Source organism: Thunnus albacares, chromosome 11, assembly GCF_914725855.1.
Source record: "Thunnus albacares chromosome 11, fThuAlb1.1, whole genome shotgun sequence".
Taxonomy (NCBI): Eukaryota; Metazoa; Chordata; class Actinopteri; order Scombriformes; family Scombridae; genus Thunnus; species Thunnus albacares.
This window is the reverse complement of record NC_058116.1, coordinates 21,597,125-21,612,354: the sequence shown is the minus strand read 5'-3', so window position 1 is coordinate 21,612,354 and position 15,230 is coordinate 21,597,125. Positions and strand designations below refer to the sequence as shown.

The following is a 15,230-nucleotide window of genomic DNA, read 5'->3' as shown; positions in this document are numbered from 1 at the left end:
TCTTTTATTTTTGGCGGCACCTGTGAGTCAACACTGTGCTTTTTACTAAAACCGCATTTCCTGCCTTGCCACCACCCAGAACATACAGTGAACAATTTGTCCTGTAAAGCAGAAACCCCACCCTGCTTTTGACGACATGAAAATATCAGATGATGCCCTTTGACGTGTCATATGAAACCGCAGTTATGTAACTCTGGCCTTATCTTATATAAATTTTAGATCTGTATTTGACTAATTGGAAAACATGTGTCAGGCAGTCCTTTGTAGTTTCTTGTTTGTGGACATAGTTTTTATTAGATGAATTTTTAAGAATCCATTGCTTTGAATGAGTTTTGTCAGAATTCAGCAAATTGCTGTGAAGACATCTCTGGCACAGTTTTTGGTGGCTCCTAGCTGTCATAGAAGTATTCGCTCTCTCAAAACTAAGAAATTTAAGCTGGCTAATTAGAGTTCCAACTGAAACAGAGTGCTGGATGGTCACTGAGTCAGCTGAAGTCATTAAAAACTCTATCAGCCCTGGCATAGAACGGTCATTTTGTACTGCGGGGTGGTTAAAATCTTCTTTCATGTCTAATAGTTGTCTTTGTCCACTTCTAGCTGCCAGTGAAGGCGGAGCAAATGTCTTCACGGTGTCTTACTTTAAAACCAGCGCCTACCTGGCCCAGTCTCCCCAGCTCTACAAGCAGATGTGCATCTGTGCTGACTTTGACAAGGTCTTCTGTGTGGGTCCAGGTAAGAATGCCTCCCATCTGTCCCCTCAAAATTCTCATTCACTTACGGCGAACGGCAAAACGAGCAGCAAGAGTGTCATGAAAACTGTAGACCCTATTAACTGAGATTACAGTTTAAAATGGCTCCAAATGCATTTGGATTGTTAAACTTTAACAGACCTCCCTCTGTTACTTTCACTGTGGCCAGAGCTGCTTTAGAGCTTAGTGTGTTAGTGAGACAATGGGACTACTAAGAGACTTTATGGTGCTGTACAGACTTTAAGTCAAGTCAATTTTACTTATATAGTGCCAAATCAGGAGGGGGAGAGAGAGGGAAAGAGAGAGAGACGAAAGAGAGGATAGCACAATGCAAGTTCCACATAGAGATGTATACTAATAATAATGGTAATAATAATAATACCTACAGAAAGCAACTGAAGGAGAGAGGAGAGAGATGAGAAAGCACAAAACTACAGGAGAGAGAAGGTGCCGAGTTAGTAACATGCATTAATGAGACATAATGCGTACAAATGGCGAGGGAGAGGAGGAGAGAGGAGCTTAGTGCATCATGGGAAGTCCCCCGACAGTCTAGTCCTATAGGAGCATAAATAAGGGCTGATCCAAGGCAAGCCTGGGCCAGCCCTAACTATAAGCTTTATCAAAAAGGAAAGTTTTAAGCCTACTCTTATACGTAGAGAGGGTGTCTGCCTCCTGGACCGAATCTGGAAGATGGTTCCACAGGAGAGGAGCCTGATAGTTGAAGGCTCTGCCTCCTGTTCTACTTTTAAAGACTCAAGGAACCACAAGTAAGCCTGCGTTCTGGAGTGCAGTGTTCTAGTGGGATAATAGGGTACTATGAGCTCTTTAAGATATGATGGTGCCTGACCATTAAGGGCTTTATAGGTAAAGAGAAGGATTTTAAATTCTATTTTGGATTTTACAGGAAGCCAGTGCAGAGAAGCTAATATGGGAGAAATTTAGTACACGTGCAGCTGCATTCTGGACCAGCTGGAGAGTCTTTAGAGACTCGTTGAGGGAGCCTGATAATAAAGGAGTTGTAATAATCCAGCCTATGAGTAACAAAAGCGTGGACTAGTTTTTCTGCGTCTTTTTTGAGACAGGATGTGCCTGATTTTAGCAGTGTTACGTAGGTAAAAAAAAGGCAGTCCTTGAAATTTGTTTTATGTGGGAGATGAAGGATATATCCTGATCAAAGATAACTCCCAGATTCCTCACAGTGGTGCTGGAAGTCAGGGTAATGCCATCTAGAGTAGCTATATCGTTAGATAATGTATTTCTGAGGTGTTCAGGGACAAGTACGATAACTTAAATTTAAGTGTTTAAGAGTTTAATAGCAGAAAATTGCAGTTGCAGGAGTACCCTCATCTCTTTGGCCAAGCAAACACTGCCACCACCTGATTGAATATATACCATATGTCAGGACACAAAGTTAGCACCAGCCACCAGCCAAATGCTAGTAAAATATGCAAGTGCCTGGTAGATTTGCTTTACTCACCAGCCAAAAAAACAATGGTAATCTATTGAGTGTCTGGTAAAAAAAAAAAAAAATTGAACATTCGCTAGCCATTTGGCTGGTGGACAAAAAAGTAAATTTTGACCCTTGTCATATGTAACAAAATGCATAAATACTCAGATCCTGTACACCCCCATCCTTTTTAGTTTACCACTTGTATCTGTTGATATGTGAGAGAATAAAACATTTGGAAGAAGGATGCCCATTCAGTGTTGTACTGACAGAACCAAGGTCTTTGTTGGTTTCTCTGTAACTCCACCAGAGAAATCAAAGGGCTTAAGGTCATCGCTGCTTCTAAGGCAAGAATGTACTTACTGCTGTTGCCTTAGTTACAGTCGCACCAACACAATGAATAGGGAGAATAGGGATCAACTTTCCTCAAAATCCCAGTGGCCAGAAGTACCGGTGTGTTTAAATGTTGCCCCCACAGCTATGAAGCCTCTATCTGAAATCAGCTAAAGAAGTCCACCAGGGAACAAACAAATGTAAACACAAGGCTGGTCTTCGGCACAAAGGAGCAGGTGTCATGCTTTTTTGTGTTTGGAATTGTTTTATTTCCTCTTAGTTGTTTCAGTAAATGTATTCAAGGGTCAGGTGCATAAAACTGTGTAGGTTCTAGACTGAAACTCTCTGCATACAAAAGGAGAAATATGCATAATACACTGTACATGCCACATTTATAAAGCTATACATATGCATGGAGCTGTTTTTATAAATCTCAATCATTGTGAAATTGTGTGCATGAGCACATGGCTTATTTCCACTCCATACAGGCATATCTGGACGTTTAATTAACTGTATGCATGTATGTGTAAAGACTGTTGACCTCTCAATAAAAAGAGCAGAGAGAAATGAGAAGCTCAGTTTCACATTGGTGTGGTCGTCCAGCGTTTCGATCCAAGGTGCATCTTGGTCTGGTCAAAATGTTGAAAAATGGTTGCCTCACCCATATATAGGTGGAGAATTTCAAATGTGACTTCTTTTTGGGTTATATATGCACTTCAAAAATGCTTTTGTTTAACATTTAAAGGTTACCCCCCTTTTTTCCATCTTACAACTGTACTATTTTAAATGTATTGTTGATATTTTGATGTACTACCTTTTGAACTTCTACTGTTCAAGAGATGTCACTAATTGCTTTGAGATGTTAATCACCCTGAGCAGGTTGTATGATTATCTACCCGTGTCATCATAGAGCCTGCCAGCCAATTGGTATATATATACACCAAATATATATGGTAACCAGTTTTAAACATTTTGACCACTATTTTGTTGAAACGTTGTCTATTTAAATACATTTAATGGTTTAGAATCAGTGTGCATTTTTTTTCATTGTTGCTGCCTTTTGAATAGCCTCGCACCTACGTATAATTGTGCATATAATTATCCCTCTTCAATTATCGTCCTCCAGCAACCACAGAGCAGCTTCTTTTCTGTACGACCATTACACACAGCTCTGGTTAATTATATGTGGCAGCTAATTGTATGTAGTGCTCATTAAGGCATTCATCATAAATGCACCTGTCATCAGTAGTGAAGTCATCCAACTTCAGAATGGAAATGAGTAAATATTTAGTCTTTATCACTCACCAAAACAATTACGGAGAAATGACAAGAAAGGGAAAATGTTAGTAACTCACGATAACATTGTACCAGAATCACTCATTGAAAGTTTCGTGATACTCACATTTTGAGTCATTATTCATAATTAATGAAATTTCATGGGATGAGGCTGAATTTAGCAGCCAGATTGCAAATCTCTTGATCCCTTTGATAGACTTCTGGCTTATGACCCGGTCAGGTGAAGGTTTAGGGATTCAGCATCCCCTCGGTAAGATGACGCTGCATGAAGAGCCACTTTAACAGAAGATGTGTTGCCACGTTTTCTCCCCTTCTTGCTGCTGCTGTGAAAGTGTTCTGTGTTAAAGCATTAATATTAAATCTCAATCATATCAGTTTTCAGAGCGGAGGACTCCAACACCCACCGTCACTTGACTGAGTTTGTGGGTCTGGATATTGAGATGGCCTTCAACTACCATTACCATGAAGTGATTGACTCCATCACTGACACCATGGTCCAAATCTTCAAGGGCTTGAGAGACAAGTAAGATTAGGATTTAAACAGTAAAGGTGTTTTTAGTTGGCAAATGTCTGGCTGTACTTTTGTAATTAGTTGACATGATACTTTCCAAATTACCAGAATGTTATCCTGAAACTTTCTGAGAGTTCAGATTATGATCGTACCTAAAATGCATGTGCAAATGACTTGCCATAAGAGGCTCAAGCTTTGTTTTTCTATTTGACACGAGCTGAATCTCTACAGGATCAGTTCCTGGGGTGCAAATTTATTGGATGGCAAAAAGTCAAAATATTGTTTTTCTTAGCAAAACTGTTTCAGCAGTTGAATCCAGATTAAGTGCTGTCACCCACTGCTGTCTGCTTCATTGAAAGTCAGTGATTTCCACTCTGTCAAGTGAATTGCCATAAAGGCTTAGGATGTGGCTTTATTGCCTCCTAGTGGTGAGAATCAGTATAGCACATGTAAAGAGATGTTAGAGCAGAGCGACTGGATAAAAAGATGAGTAGGTGAAGCTCTTATGATGTACAGAATCTGCAACTTTGCTTGCTTTATGTATCTGTGTATTGTAGAAACATTACATATTAAGCTTAACTGATTATGAACTGCTGCATCCCCCCATTTCCTGTCATCTCCCTGCTGTCCACTATTTAATAAGGATATTCATTGCCTTAACAAATAATTATTTTAAAAAGACACTTCTCAGCTATTATTGACTGGTTAGTAATGACGTTTAACCTCAGTTCTGGCACAGGCTGCCTAAATAATGGCTTGTAAAACTTATTTTGCTCTTTGCTCTTTCTGCTAACATGCAATGAACTACTCTTGGATTTCTGTCCTGTAAGCTGTTCTCTTCAATGGATGAAAACTAGGGGAGATTTGGCTGACAGTCTGATGTGACATATAATTGCAAGAGAATTTCTAAAGAAAAGAAAAAGGGGCCTGACATTAGACATATGGGAACAACTCAAACTCTTTTCCACTTCATGAAACGGGACTTTCAATAAATGTCACTAAATGTCTGTGGGAAGCACTTTTGCAGAGATGGATCATATAAGACCACTTGCCAAGCATGCTGCATTTTGCAGTCAGTCACTGTTGGTTTCAACTTGTGACCGCTGTTCTGCTGTTCCTCTTTTCTCAGTGACTGTTTTGTTTGTCTTTTGTTTTCATGACTTTCCAGTCTGTCTCTCCTTGACGTAATAAATTATTTTGCATGTGCTTTTGACAGAATTTCCAGCACTCCAAGCGTCAATGAGCCCGTCTCTGTGGAACTCTTAGTTGTCTCATGATGCTTTGAAAATGTATGACAGTATTGTTAGATGTCTTTGAAAAACTGGTAAATGCTACTCTTTGATGCTCAGCCCAATGTGACCCACCTTTTGTAGTGGCACTGTTTGTAACGGTGACTTAGTTAACATCTCGTCCCATCCAAAACCGACCCTTTTCCACTCAAGTATTTTTACTGACTCAATTAGCTCTGGTTTACTCTTTTTATAAGAGAACAATTTTGGTGGCCAGCAGGGACAACATTTGAAGTTGAAACACAGTAAAATATTGTAAGAGAGGCCTTCAAATACTAAAATATTATCTTACAAAGTTACTAACCAGTGTGAACCTTGTTAGGTTAACTGTGAAAGGCACATTTCCCTGCATGTGGCTCTGTGTGGGTGGAGATTATGTACCCAGATAAGTAGAAACTAACATGTGTTCCTTTTTGTGTGTGTCTGTTTGTATCAGCTTCCAGACTGAGATTCAGACGGTGAACAAGCAGTTCCCCAGTGAGCCTTTCAAATTCCTGGAGCCCACTCTGAGGCTGGAGTACACCGAGGCTTTGGCCATGCTACGTGAGGCCGGGGTGGAGATGGGTGATGAAGATGACCTCAGGTCAGAAATGATTGCACACCCTGTACTCTACATCCCACTCATCTTCTCAGACGATTTAATCTGATAAAAGCAGAAGTTTTTACTTGTGTGTGTGAAGAGAGGAAGTGAAACAAAAGACCAATAACTCAGCAACATTTTCTTACTCAAGAATTTCATGTGATTGATGCTGGAAAGATGAAAACGCCCGCAACACTTGTGGTATGAGGAACAACTTTATTAGTTGACCGAAACATTTTGACTGGTGGCCCTCATCAGAAGGCGAAATGTGTCGGTCAACTAATAAAGTTGTTCCTCATAATACAAGTGTTGCAGGAGCTCTCATCTTTCTAGACTTATTTCCCCTCTCCGTGCTCCTTGGAAGTAGGAGAGGTTGTGCCAGAAACCCTCACTCTGCATTATGTGATTAATGCTGACAAGCTGTTGTTTGTCTTTGGTGACACAAAACCATGACTAGAGGTTTAATAAATTTTTTGTTGTAACAAGTTACAGGTAGAAAAATGTGACACAATAATTAAGTTATCTGTGTTAAAATGAATGCCTCTTTTTTTGTTCTATAGTACACCCAATGAAAAGCTGCTTGGCCGCCTTGTTAAGGAAAAGGTAGGTTCAAATGTGTTTGGTTATTTAGTGTCAGAGTGTATAAAGCTGACTATTGCTTGATTGGACAATGAAAATCTGTGCAAAGTGTGCCTCCGATATTCTTTTTCTACACATGTAATTCCAGTCAGACAAGAGTAAGAACTTTGTTAATGGTTTTCAGCAGGTTAGAGAAAACTCTTCCTCTCAACATCAGAAATAGCACTTTATGCACATCAGTTATCTGCTTTCATCACAGTGCTTCAAAAACCAAGGTGGTCTAACTATCAGGTCATAACACCTGAGCTGCAGAGAATTTCCAGAATTCTCCAAGTGGTGTTTCTCTTGATGGATTTACAAATAATACAGTATAGGACCGTTTATATACAACATCACATATCCTCTATAATCACTGTACATGCCAGACATGAACAACAACAACATGCTACAGCAGTTAATGCTAAAGGCAGAAACATTTTACGGAACTTTCATAAGTGACAGAATCATCATCAAATTGTTTTGCTGCAATGAGGAAAATGTGGTTAAATGTGGTTATAACGCAGAAGGGAAAGGTTCATAACAAGTAGTTTATGATACAAGCCTTTTGTTACATTACATAAAGGAAAGTGGAAGCACCTGTCTTCATTAATCTTCAATGTTTGAATCTCCTTTGTCTTCTCAGTATGATACTGACTTCTATGTGCTGGATAAGTACCCACTGGCTGTTCGACCCTTCTATACGATGCCTGATCCAAACAACCCTGTAAGTTTCTCAGTCACACACACACACACACACACACACACACACACACACACGGTTATCGTCTACATAGTGAGAAATGCAGTAGCATTGATTTGCAAATGAGTTTTGTTTCTGACCTGTGGTTGAACTTAGCTGAGGCCAGAAAGATGCTTTGGCCTGGCCAAGGACCCTTTAGCCTTCTGTTCTTTCTGGATATACTGGCTGACAAACACCACAGTGGGTTTTTGTTATGTTAGTAAAACTTCCTGTTGTACAGACATGACAAATTCAACTTAAGTACTAATATCATTTTTATATCATTATGAGAAGCGAACTTTTGTGTTTTTTCACTTCTAGTAGTATATTTGTGGAATGTATATGTGACCCATATTTGGCTTCTAGCACCAGTTTGTCAACCAGTTTAGGTGGACTTAGATTCCGCTAAACTGTTTGATGCCTTTGCCATGTTTTCTACTTTTTCTTGAGTTTTGTACTGCTGTAGTCCAGTGTCAATCCAGGCTGCAGGACTTTGGACTTGCAGTCCTTCATTTAACTTTCCAAGTCTTAAATATCTTATTTGTGTGTACGGGTCTTTGTCCCTACTTTCATCAACTGATATGTTGATATCCTCATTCTTGACCAAGTGATTTTGTTTTCGTCCAGAAATACTCCAACTCGTATGACATGTTCATGAGGGGAGAGGAGATCCTGTCTGGAGCTCAAAGGATCCACGACGCTCAGCTGCTGACTGAGAGAGCCACCCATCACCAGATTGGTAAGAACAAGTGCAGCGATGGATCTGTTAAAGGATTTTGTCTTGTCTTTAGATGGTTTGGGTCATGATTTAAACAAAACCTTTGAAATAAAAAGTCATTTAAAGTTTTTAACAACTGAATCTCTGTTTTTTTATGATACTGCAGATCTGGAAAAAATCAAGTCATACATTGACTCCTTCCGGTTTGGCGCTCCCCCACATGGTGGCGGAGGCATTGGTAAGGAATATATGTTTATTGGGGGGCCCCCACAGGCTAAAGACCATTTTCTTTCTTAGTCAACACAGTTGATCTGTTTTTAAAAGGTTTTAGAATATTGTCACGGCAGAAAAAATCCCCAGGTGCATGGGAGATTATGCTTTTACCCTGGTTTCATGGTAACACATAGGAGAAGTGGGTAGTTGGCACGAGCATAATTTTGCACCTGCGTCTCAAGATCACTGAGGTCTATTGAGTGTCTGATCTGTCATCTCTCGCAGGCCTGGAGAGAGTCTGCATGCTGTACCTGGGTCTCCACAACGTGCGTCAGACCTCCATGTTCCCACGTGACCCTAAGCGCCTGACACCTTGAACCTTCTACCGCATGGACAGATCCAGTCATCATTGGACCAACAAACAGATGCTGGTGATGGGAAACATTTTTTAATCCAGAAAGGGAGAGGGTACAGGAGCTAGTGCCACACTATGACTCTTAATGTGCCACAACGATTAACCATTAAGATGAGAGAATAAAGTCATTGCAACAGTAGGGGGAACTTTATTGATTGGTGTGCATAATTGTCTTAACAACAACAAATAACGGACACATTAAAGAGAAAAAGGAGTCTGCCAGTCATTTAGGGAAAGGTTGTAAAGCTGCACACACTTATTTCATCTTTTAATCAACTAGTCAGTATTTGTCTATTTGTCTTTTCTATGGAGATGTTTAAAAAGGCAACTTTAATACAGATTCCACCCTAAATCCCACCTACTACCAGCACAGACAAAGGACTAATAATGATTGTGGTCTCCTACAGAACACCTGTAACTACATGTCTTTTGTAAGTAATTAAATGACTAAACATAAATAATAAAAAACTTCTCAAAACCATAAATTTCTTGGTCTCCATTTTCAAATAACATGTTTGTACAGGTTATGGCTACATCAAACAAGGCCGATCCACCAAAATACTACTTCCTAAAACAAAAAGGCATGACAAAATATTAAATAGCAACCATTCAGAATACAAAGCTAAAGTTCGCTCTTCATTTAGATCTACAAGATGTAAATCACTACCCTGCTTTAAACAGTGCAAAAATAAACCAAAGTGCCTGAGTATTAACAAAAAATGTGACTATATATAGTTACATTTATAGTTTGCACAGTTGTGGATATATAGCATTATGTTTATTGACGAACACAAGATACTGTAAGTCCAAGCTCTTAGAGGGCAAGATGTGTTCCACCGGTGAGCTCATTCATTTGCAGCTCCACTGATTTGGAGGATGAAAAGGAAAATGTGAACAATGTCAATGTAGAGAGAAAGAGCTGCGAAGATGTACTCCTCTGGGCTGATCGCCAGCTCTCGGTTTCCAATAAGAAGCTGTGTGTTGTATACTAAAAACTGAAGAAGGAAAAAAAACACAGAGAAAACAGACCAAAGTTTAGTCATCGAAAAAAGAGGGAACTTGGGTTTGTGTGCTTGAGTTGTCTTTGTTGAGTGCAGTGTGGAGATACCAGAAGATATTGATTTTATATACGGTTTGTCTTGTTAATCCTAAATATAGTCACACACAAAGTTTTACTGAAAAATCAAGAATGTGTAGATATTCTAAGAGCATACTAGCACATTATACTTGCTAAACATACCATATTCATCATATTAGTTTAGTGTTTTATCATGTTAGCATTTACTGTTTAGCACTAAACACAGTCTACAGCAGAGGCTGATGGGAATGTCATTAATTTTTTAAGGTATTTTATAATAAACCCAAATGATTATCATTTTAACCTGACGATGGAGCTAGAAGAGAAGTCTGGGGATCACTAAAGGTATTGCAATACACGCAGGGGTGTAACAAGAATTTTGCAATACTCGCAGAGCAAAACATTAATTTACCACAGATTATATCTCTTGACATCATAGGAAGATTGCAGAGAAATCTGCTCAGCACCTTCGTGCTTCTAGGGTGGAAAACTATAGATGAATTTACTGATCCCATGGCTCTTTCTGCAGCGTCAACAGCAAGACAAACCTGATGGGTATAAGGCTCTAGAGTCAAATGAAGAAGCAACCCCATCAAGTTTATGATGGTCCTGGTAGCCTTGGATCTCTTAAACTGCTTGAAGGAGAAGGACCGCACACAGAGTTGTGCTCGTTTCATCAGCTGCTTCTTTATTCAAACAGCATTGTGCTGAATCAAAGCCCAACAATTCACTTTCCGCCTTCATCAAGGGCTGAACAGGAATAATGGGTTGAAAACCACCTTTTATACATTTTCAATCATCACACAAGGCATCCTGTAGGATAATTACATCATGATGTATGTGGGGGACACAAAACGGCAATTGAAAATCCGGATTTCAGAACACAAAAGCACTATTAGGAGACAGGATCTAATTTCTCCACAGCCACACAGTTACTAGTCCATGATTTTAAAGCACTGAGAAAGTGAATTGCAATAAAATGAGATGGGAATCTGGATCTATTGCTTTAGAAACATGAAGCATTTTGGTTACATAAATTAAACACACTATCGCCACATGGACTAAATGAAGAACTAGACTTCAGGTGTTTCCTTACAAGCTAATTTTAACTTATTATTTAGCATTGATACAATTTGTTGGAAATTTTACTGGAATTGGATTTTTTTGTCTTGGTTGGATTGACTCAATTTAACCACAAGATGGCGCCATAACGTGTAAAGCAAACACGGGTAACAATACAGATGATGGCTTGATTACTGAATGATGTAATTATCCTACAGGGTGCCTTGTGTGGTGTTTGAAAATGTATAAGAAATGGTTTTCAATCTATTATTCCCATTTGGCCCCTGATGAAGGTATAAGGCTCTAGCGCAAATTGTCAGCATGTTGTTGGTCTTTCAAACAGTTGTGTATTCCAGGCTGTAAGGACCATCATGCCTCTTGTCATTCAATAAAATTTAAAAAAAAAAAACAACCTTGTAATACCAAGCTCACAAGCTCTCCATAAATTCAGAGAGCGCAGACTCACCAGAGTGTAAACGATGGCTCCAATTGCAGCGTAGAGCATATGAAGCCAAGGGACCTGTTGAGTGACATAAGAAAGGCCTCTGAATGTGAAATCAGTCACACAGATACACTCCACTGAGCTCCTTGCACTGAGAAACACGAGCAGAGGGAATAAATTAAAGAATTTGACCAAAGAGTCCTCACGTATTGGAAAGAGAGGACGATGGCTGTAACAATCCCAAGAATCATGAGCAAAACGGAAGCAATACAGAGAAGTCCCCCGCAGGAGGTGAAGTCCACCTGTGATGAGAAACAAGTCATTAACAGGATGAAAGAGAAGTTAATAGGTTTCACGCCACATGAAAGAGCAGTCAAGATAATTTCAAAGAGGATCAGAATGATGTTAAAAAAAATAATAAATACATGTCGGGTGGATTTGTCATGTACCAGCCAAAAAATGTAACTTTTTGTCATCTCGAGTTGCATCAGACAGTGAAGTTGGATTCACATCTCAAAATGTTATAAATATTTAAAGGAACCCAGTGCGCCATTGTAATGCGAGACAAAGGAGTTCTTTTACACTGACAACAAAGACATCCTCTGACAAGCCACGGGCTACTGAGATACAGAGAGACACAGTTTACAGCTACATCTACCTTGGTTTGAAAGCAGAAGATCGTGACAGCTACACAAACTAACGCTGTTATTCCCATGGCGAGAAGCACTGCTTTTGTGTCATAATAGCTGTAAAAGATACATAGAATGATTAAAACAAAAAATATACATGATGAAATAAGAAAAAATATCACAGCATTTAATACATTGTTATTGAAATGTACTGTATTTGCATATCGAGGTGCATTGAGTTGGAGCCAAAAACAAACCTTGAGATTGTTCCAGCCATGTAAGACAAGGCCAGGGTCTGTAAGACAAAACATGAAGACAGTGTGTCATAGAGCATGTTTGAAGATTTTTTTTTTTCTTTCTTACTGGCTGTCTTTGTTTTGTTCGTTTCCAGTCTTGAAATCAGATATTATCTAACTCTTAACATTATGTTAGTTTTGCCATGTGGGTCTGCTGGACCACATTCACACAAACAATACTTACAAATACTCCCAGCAGCACAAGATTCCATGGGAAACGCCTCCTATAAATACAAATCGTAATGAATATTTTAAAAAGTATACAAACAGAAGCGTCATTGCTGCTGATGAATATTTAAATAAGACATAACATTAGTGGTAGTAAAACGACTTAAAACTATTAAACTTATTCACTGCTTACCTTGGCTCTTTGCAGCAGACGAGAATGCAGAAAACCAAAAAATAAACCACACTATGGAGAGATAAAACACTGACATTGTTACTTTACATATAACATATAACAGCATGTCATGAGAATAATTGCAATGAGAATATCAGTTGATTCTGAAGCGTTGCAGCTTTTCTCTATTTTTTTTCACACATATTTCTGTTTTGTTTCTAACTCACAAAGATGCCCAGTAGATGCCAGGATATCTGATGACAAACAGCTTCACTGGGTCACTATAAAAGCACAAATATGAGGGATCACTCAGGAGACTGTTCCTTGCACTCGAATACAGATAAATTAAGCATTCAGATGGAGTATTGTACACTAGGGACACTTACACAAATGTAAAGACAGCGACGACTGAAAAAGTGACAGCAAGCTGTGCTGATAAAATTAAGTAAACCTGCCCACAAACATACAAACATATCAGTGGATGAGATTAACAGGATTGAACAACAGAAAAACACTCACACATGCGTGGCATGAGCAATGATAAAAATGCTTACCTTTCTGATGAAGGCATGCCGAATAGACCTGCTCTCCCACTGGGTGCTCAGAAAATCCTCCATGTCTCCTGCAGAATTGGGGATAGCGAAAGTGGTGATTTATACTTATTTCAACTGGGAGCTAATCTTAATATAATGCAGGATGCGATTAACTGAAGTCCTGTGTCATTTCCTCAGAACCTGGGTTGGATGCGGGCACTCCGGCGGACAGAGTCGGTATTGTGGTGGGCATCCCAGATGGAGAGAAGCCAGGGGCGGCCCACATGCCAGCCTGCGTGCCCCCGTAGCCAGGCGGGCCGGGGCACATGCCAGGACTAGGGCTGTAAGATGGAGGTGGTGGAAAAGGGGAGCCATGTTGGGTCTGGTTTGGGTAATCTCCATACTTAGGATGGTGCAGTGCGTCCTCATAGGGTGGAGGATTATCTGTTTTAGAGGTCATGATTTTACAGGACCACCTTAAAGAGATGATAAGTGGTGATCAGCTTCATCAGACATACTGGAGACGTTTGACTACTGGTTGTATGACATATACTGACAAGAAATCATGAAATATACACAGACCTACAATTGCCCATGTGTGGTCATTATTGTATGAACAGCTGTTATACCTATACCTATAAAGTCTATACCTTTCATTGTCACAAGTACAAAATAATATCAGGTTCTCACATTATTGTGACAAAAAACACAATTGAAATGACATTGTAACAATGGTAAACAACCCCAGTTTAACAAGTAAACAGTGTATTTATGGAAAAGCCATGACCTTAAACAAATACCATATAAAATACCCCAGTCAAACAAGAAAAGTCTAAAGAAACAATGGTACAAATGAGACTTTGTGTGTACATTCTTGTCTAATCTGAATAATACTTTAGACATGAACAAAAATAAATTAAATTGTACTGACCTGGTGGCTTTAGCCTAAGAGGGGAGCACTGTTGCTTTCACTCCTCTGTCTCCTTGGAGGCTCGCAGACTTGCACCACAGGAGGATGTCATCTTTGTAACAGGATATGGTCACTGACACTCACACTGTCACTGATGTTCTCCAAAAGCTGGAGAATCCGGTTGCTCAGGGTCTTAACAAAATAATAAAAATACAACTCAAAAAACAGACTGTAAAGTGAAGTGTTCTACAAACATTTAGTTAGATGTTGGGACATATATTCCCAACATTGAGTTACTTATTTTTTTGTTTTGTTTTTTTGTCATCTGACCCAAATGTTATTAAATAGCCTACTATACAGCCTGTTGTAGTGTCTCATTTTCAGCTGTAGAATGTTAGTCAATGTCCCACCAGGAACGTTAGGTGTCGCTAAATTATTAAAAAGTGGATCGAAACCAGCTGACTCCATTCCACATTTATGTCAAAGGTGGAGTGAGCTCGTACAAGGATATAATATAATATGATTAAACACTGGATAAAACATTTCAATGTTTTTTGTATGGGAATAAGTTCAAATTTAATATATTATTACCACAGCAGCCTACAGTTAAACCTAAAATGAAGTTACAATAGTAATAAGAGAAAAGCACTTTTCTTGACACAACATCACAAAGGTTATTTTAATTTAATGTCAAGTTTCTGAAAAAAACCCAACCTTTTTAGCTTTCTATGTGATTTTTTGCAACTTAATTAACAGCACAATACTTTTTTATTTTAACTCTTGTTATTTTGTTATATGTTTTTAACACTGTAATACTTTGAGATTCGCTGTGAATGAAAAGTGCAGTGCAAATTCAATGCATTATTGTTATTATACTACAAGGCAAACAACAGTACGGGGAGTGTTGGGGAAAAATAAAATAAACTAATCACAAAAACACGAGCAGAAATAAAATTGTATGGTGTAAAAGATACATAATGCAGACATTAAAAGAGAAAAATAAATAAATAAAACTTTAAAAAAGTGAATAGG

The 15,230-nt window shown here is 38.9% G+C and overlaps 2 protein-coding genes across 3 annotated transcripts in view; one reads left to right on the top strand and one right to left on the bottom strand.

Annotated features, from left to right (window-relative positions):
• Nucleotides 1–9,393, top strand: part of dars1 (aspartyl-tRNA synthetase 1) — a 31,983-nt gene extending 22,590 nt beyond the window's left edge. Inside the window, exons 11-18 of the mRNA XM_044365794.1 lie at nt 598–732; nt 4,201–4,348; nt 6,062–6,208; nt 6,766–6,808; nt 7,467–7,547; nt 8,190–8,301; nt 8,447–8,518; nt 8,779–9,393. Coding sequence (XP_044221729.1) covers nt 598–732; nt 4,201–4,348; nt 6,062–6,208; nt 6,766–6,808; nt 7,467–7,547; nt 8,190–8,301; nt 8,447–8,518; nt 8,779–8,870 — 830 coding nt within the window. The 3' untranslated portion in view covers nt 8,871–9,393. The remainder of the gene's footprint in view (nt 1–597; nt 733–4,200; nt 4,349–6,061; nt 6,209–6,765; nt 6,809–7,466; nt 7,548–8,189; nt 8,302–8,446; nt 8,519–8,778) is intronic.
• On the bottom strand, nt 9,224–14,741 carry LOC122992154 (protein lifeguard 3-like). Of its 2 annotated transcripts, XM_044365796.1 has the most exons (12): nt 14,220–14,741; nt 13,490–13,764; nt 13,310–13,377; nt 13,142–13,206; nt 12,983–13,036; nt 12,777–12,827; nt 12,600–12,639; nt 12,377–12,414; nt 12,149–12,236; nt 11,697–11,792; nt 11,515–11,568; nt 9,224–9,903 (listed from the first exon to the last, which is right to left on the bottom strand). In XM_044365796.1, the coding sequence occupies exons 2-12, from the start codon at nt 13,746–13,748 to the stop codon at nt 9,754–9,756; spliced, it is 963 nt and encodes a 320-aa protein (XP_044221731.1). In that variant the 5' UTR covers nt 13,749–13,764; nt 14,220–14,741; the 3' UTR covers nt 9,224–9,753. The 2 variants fall into 2 exon arrangements, with proteins under 2 accessions (XP_044221731.1, XP_044221730.1); XM_044365795.1 differs by having other exon boundaries at nt 13,490–14,741.
• Nucleotides 14,742–15,230: the final 489 nt, after the last annotated feature.

Bases quoted from the DNA above. Each gene is read 5' to 3' on its own strand.
- LOC122992154 (XM_044365795.1), bottom strand. From the start codon at position 13,748: ATGACCTCTAAAACAGATAATCCTCCACCCTATGAGGACGCACTGCAC. The intron at 13,207-13,309 runs GTAAGCATTTTT...GTTTGTGGGCAG, and splicing joins GGCATGCCTTCATCAGAAAG to GTTTACTTAATTTTATCAGC. The intron at 11,569-11,696 runs GTGAGGACTCTT...GTCACTCAACAG, and splicing joins TCGTCCTCTCTTTCCAATAC to GTCCCTTGGCTTCATATGCT.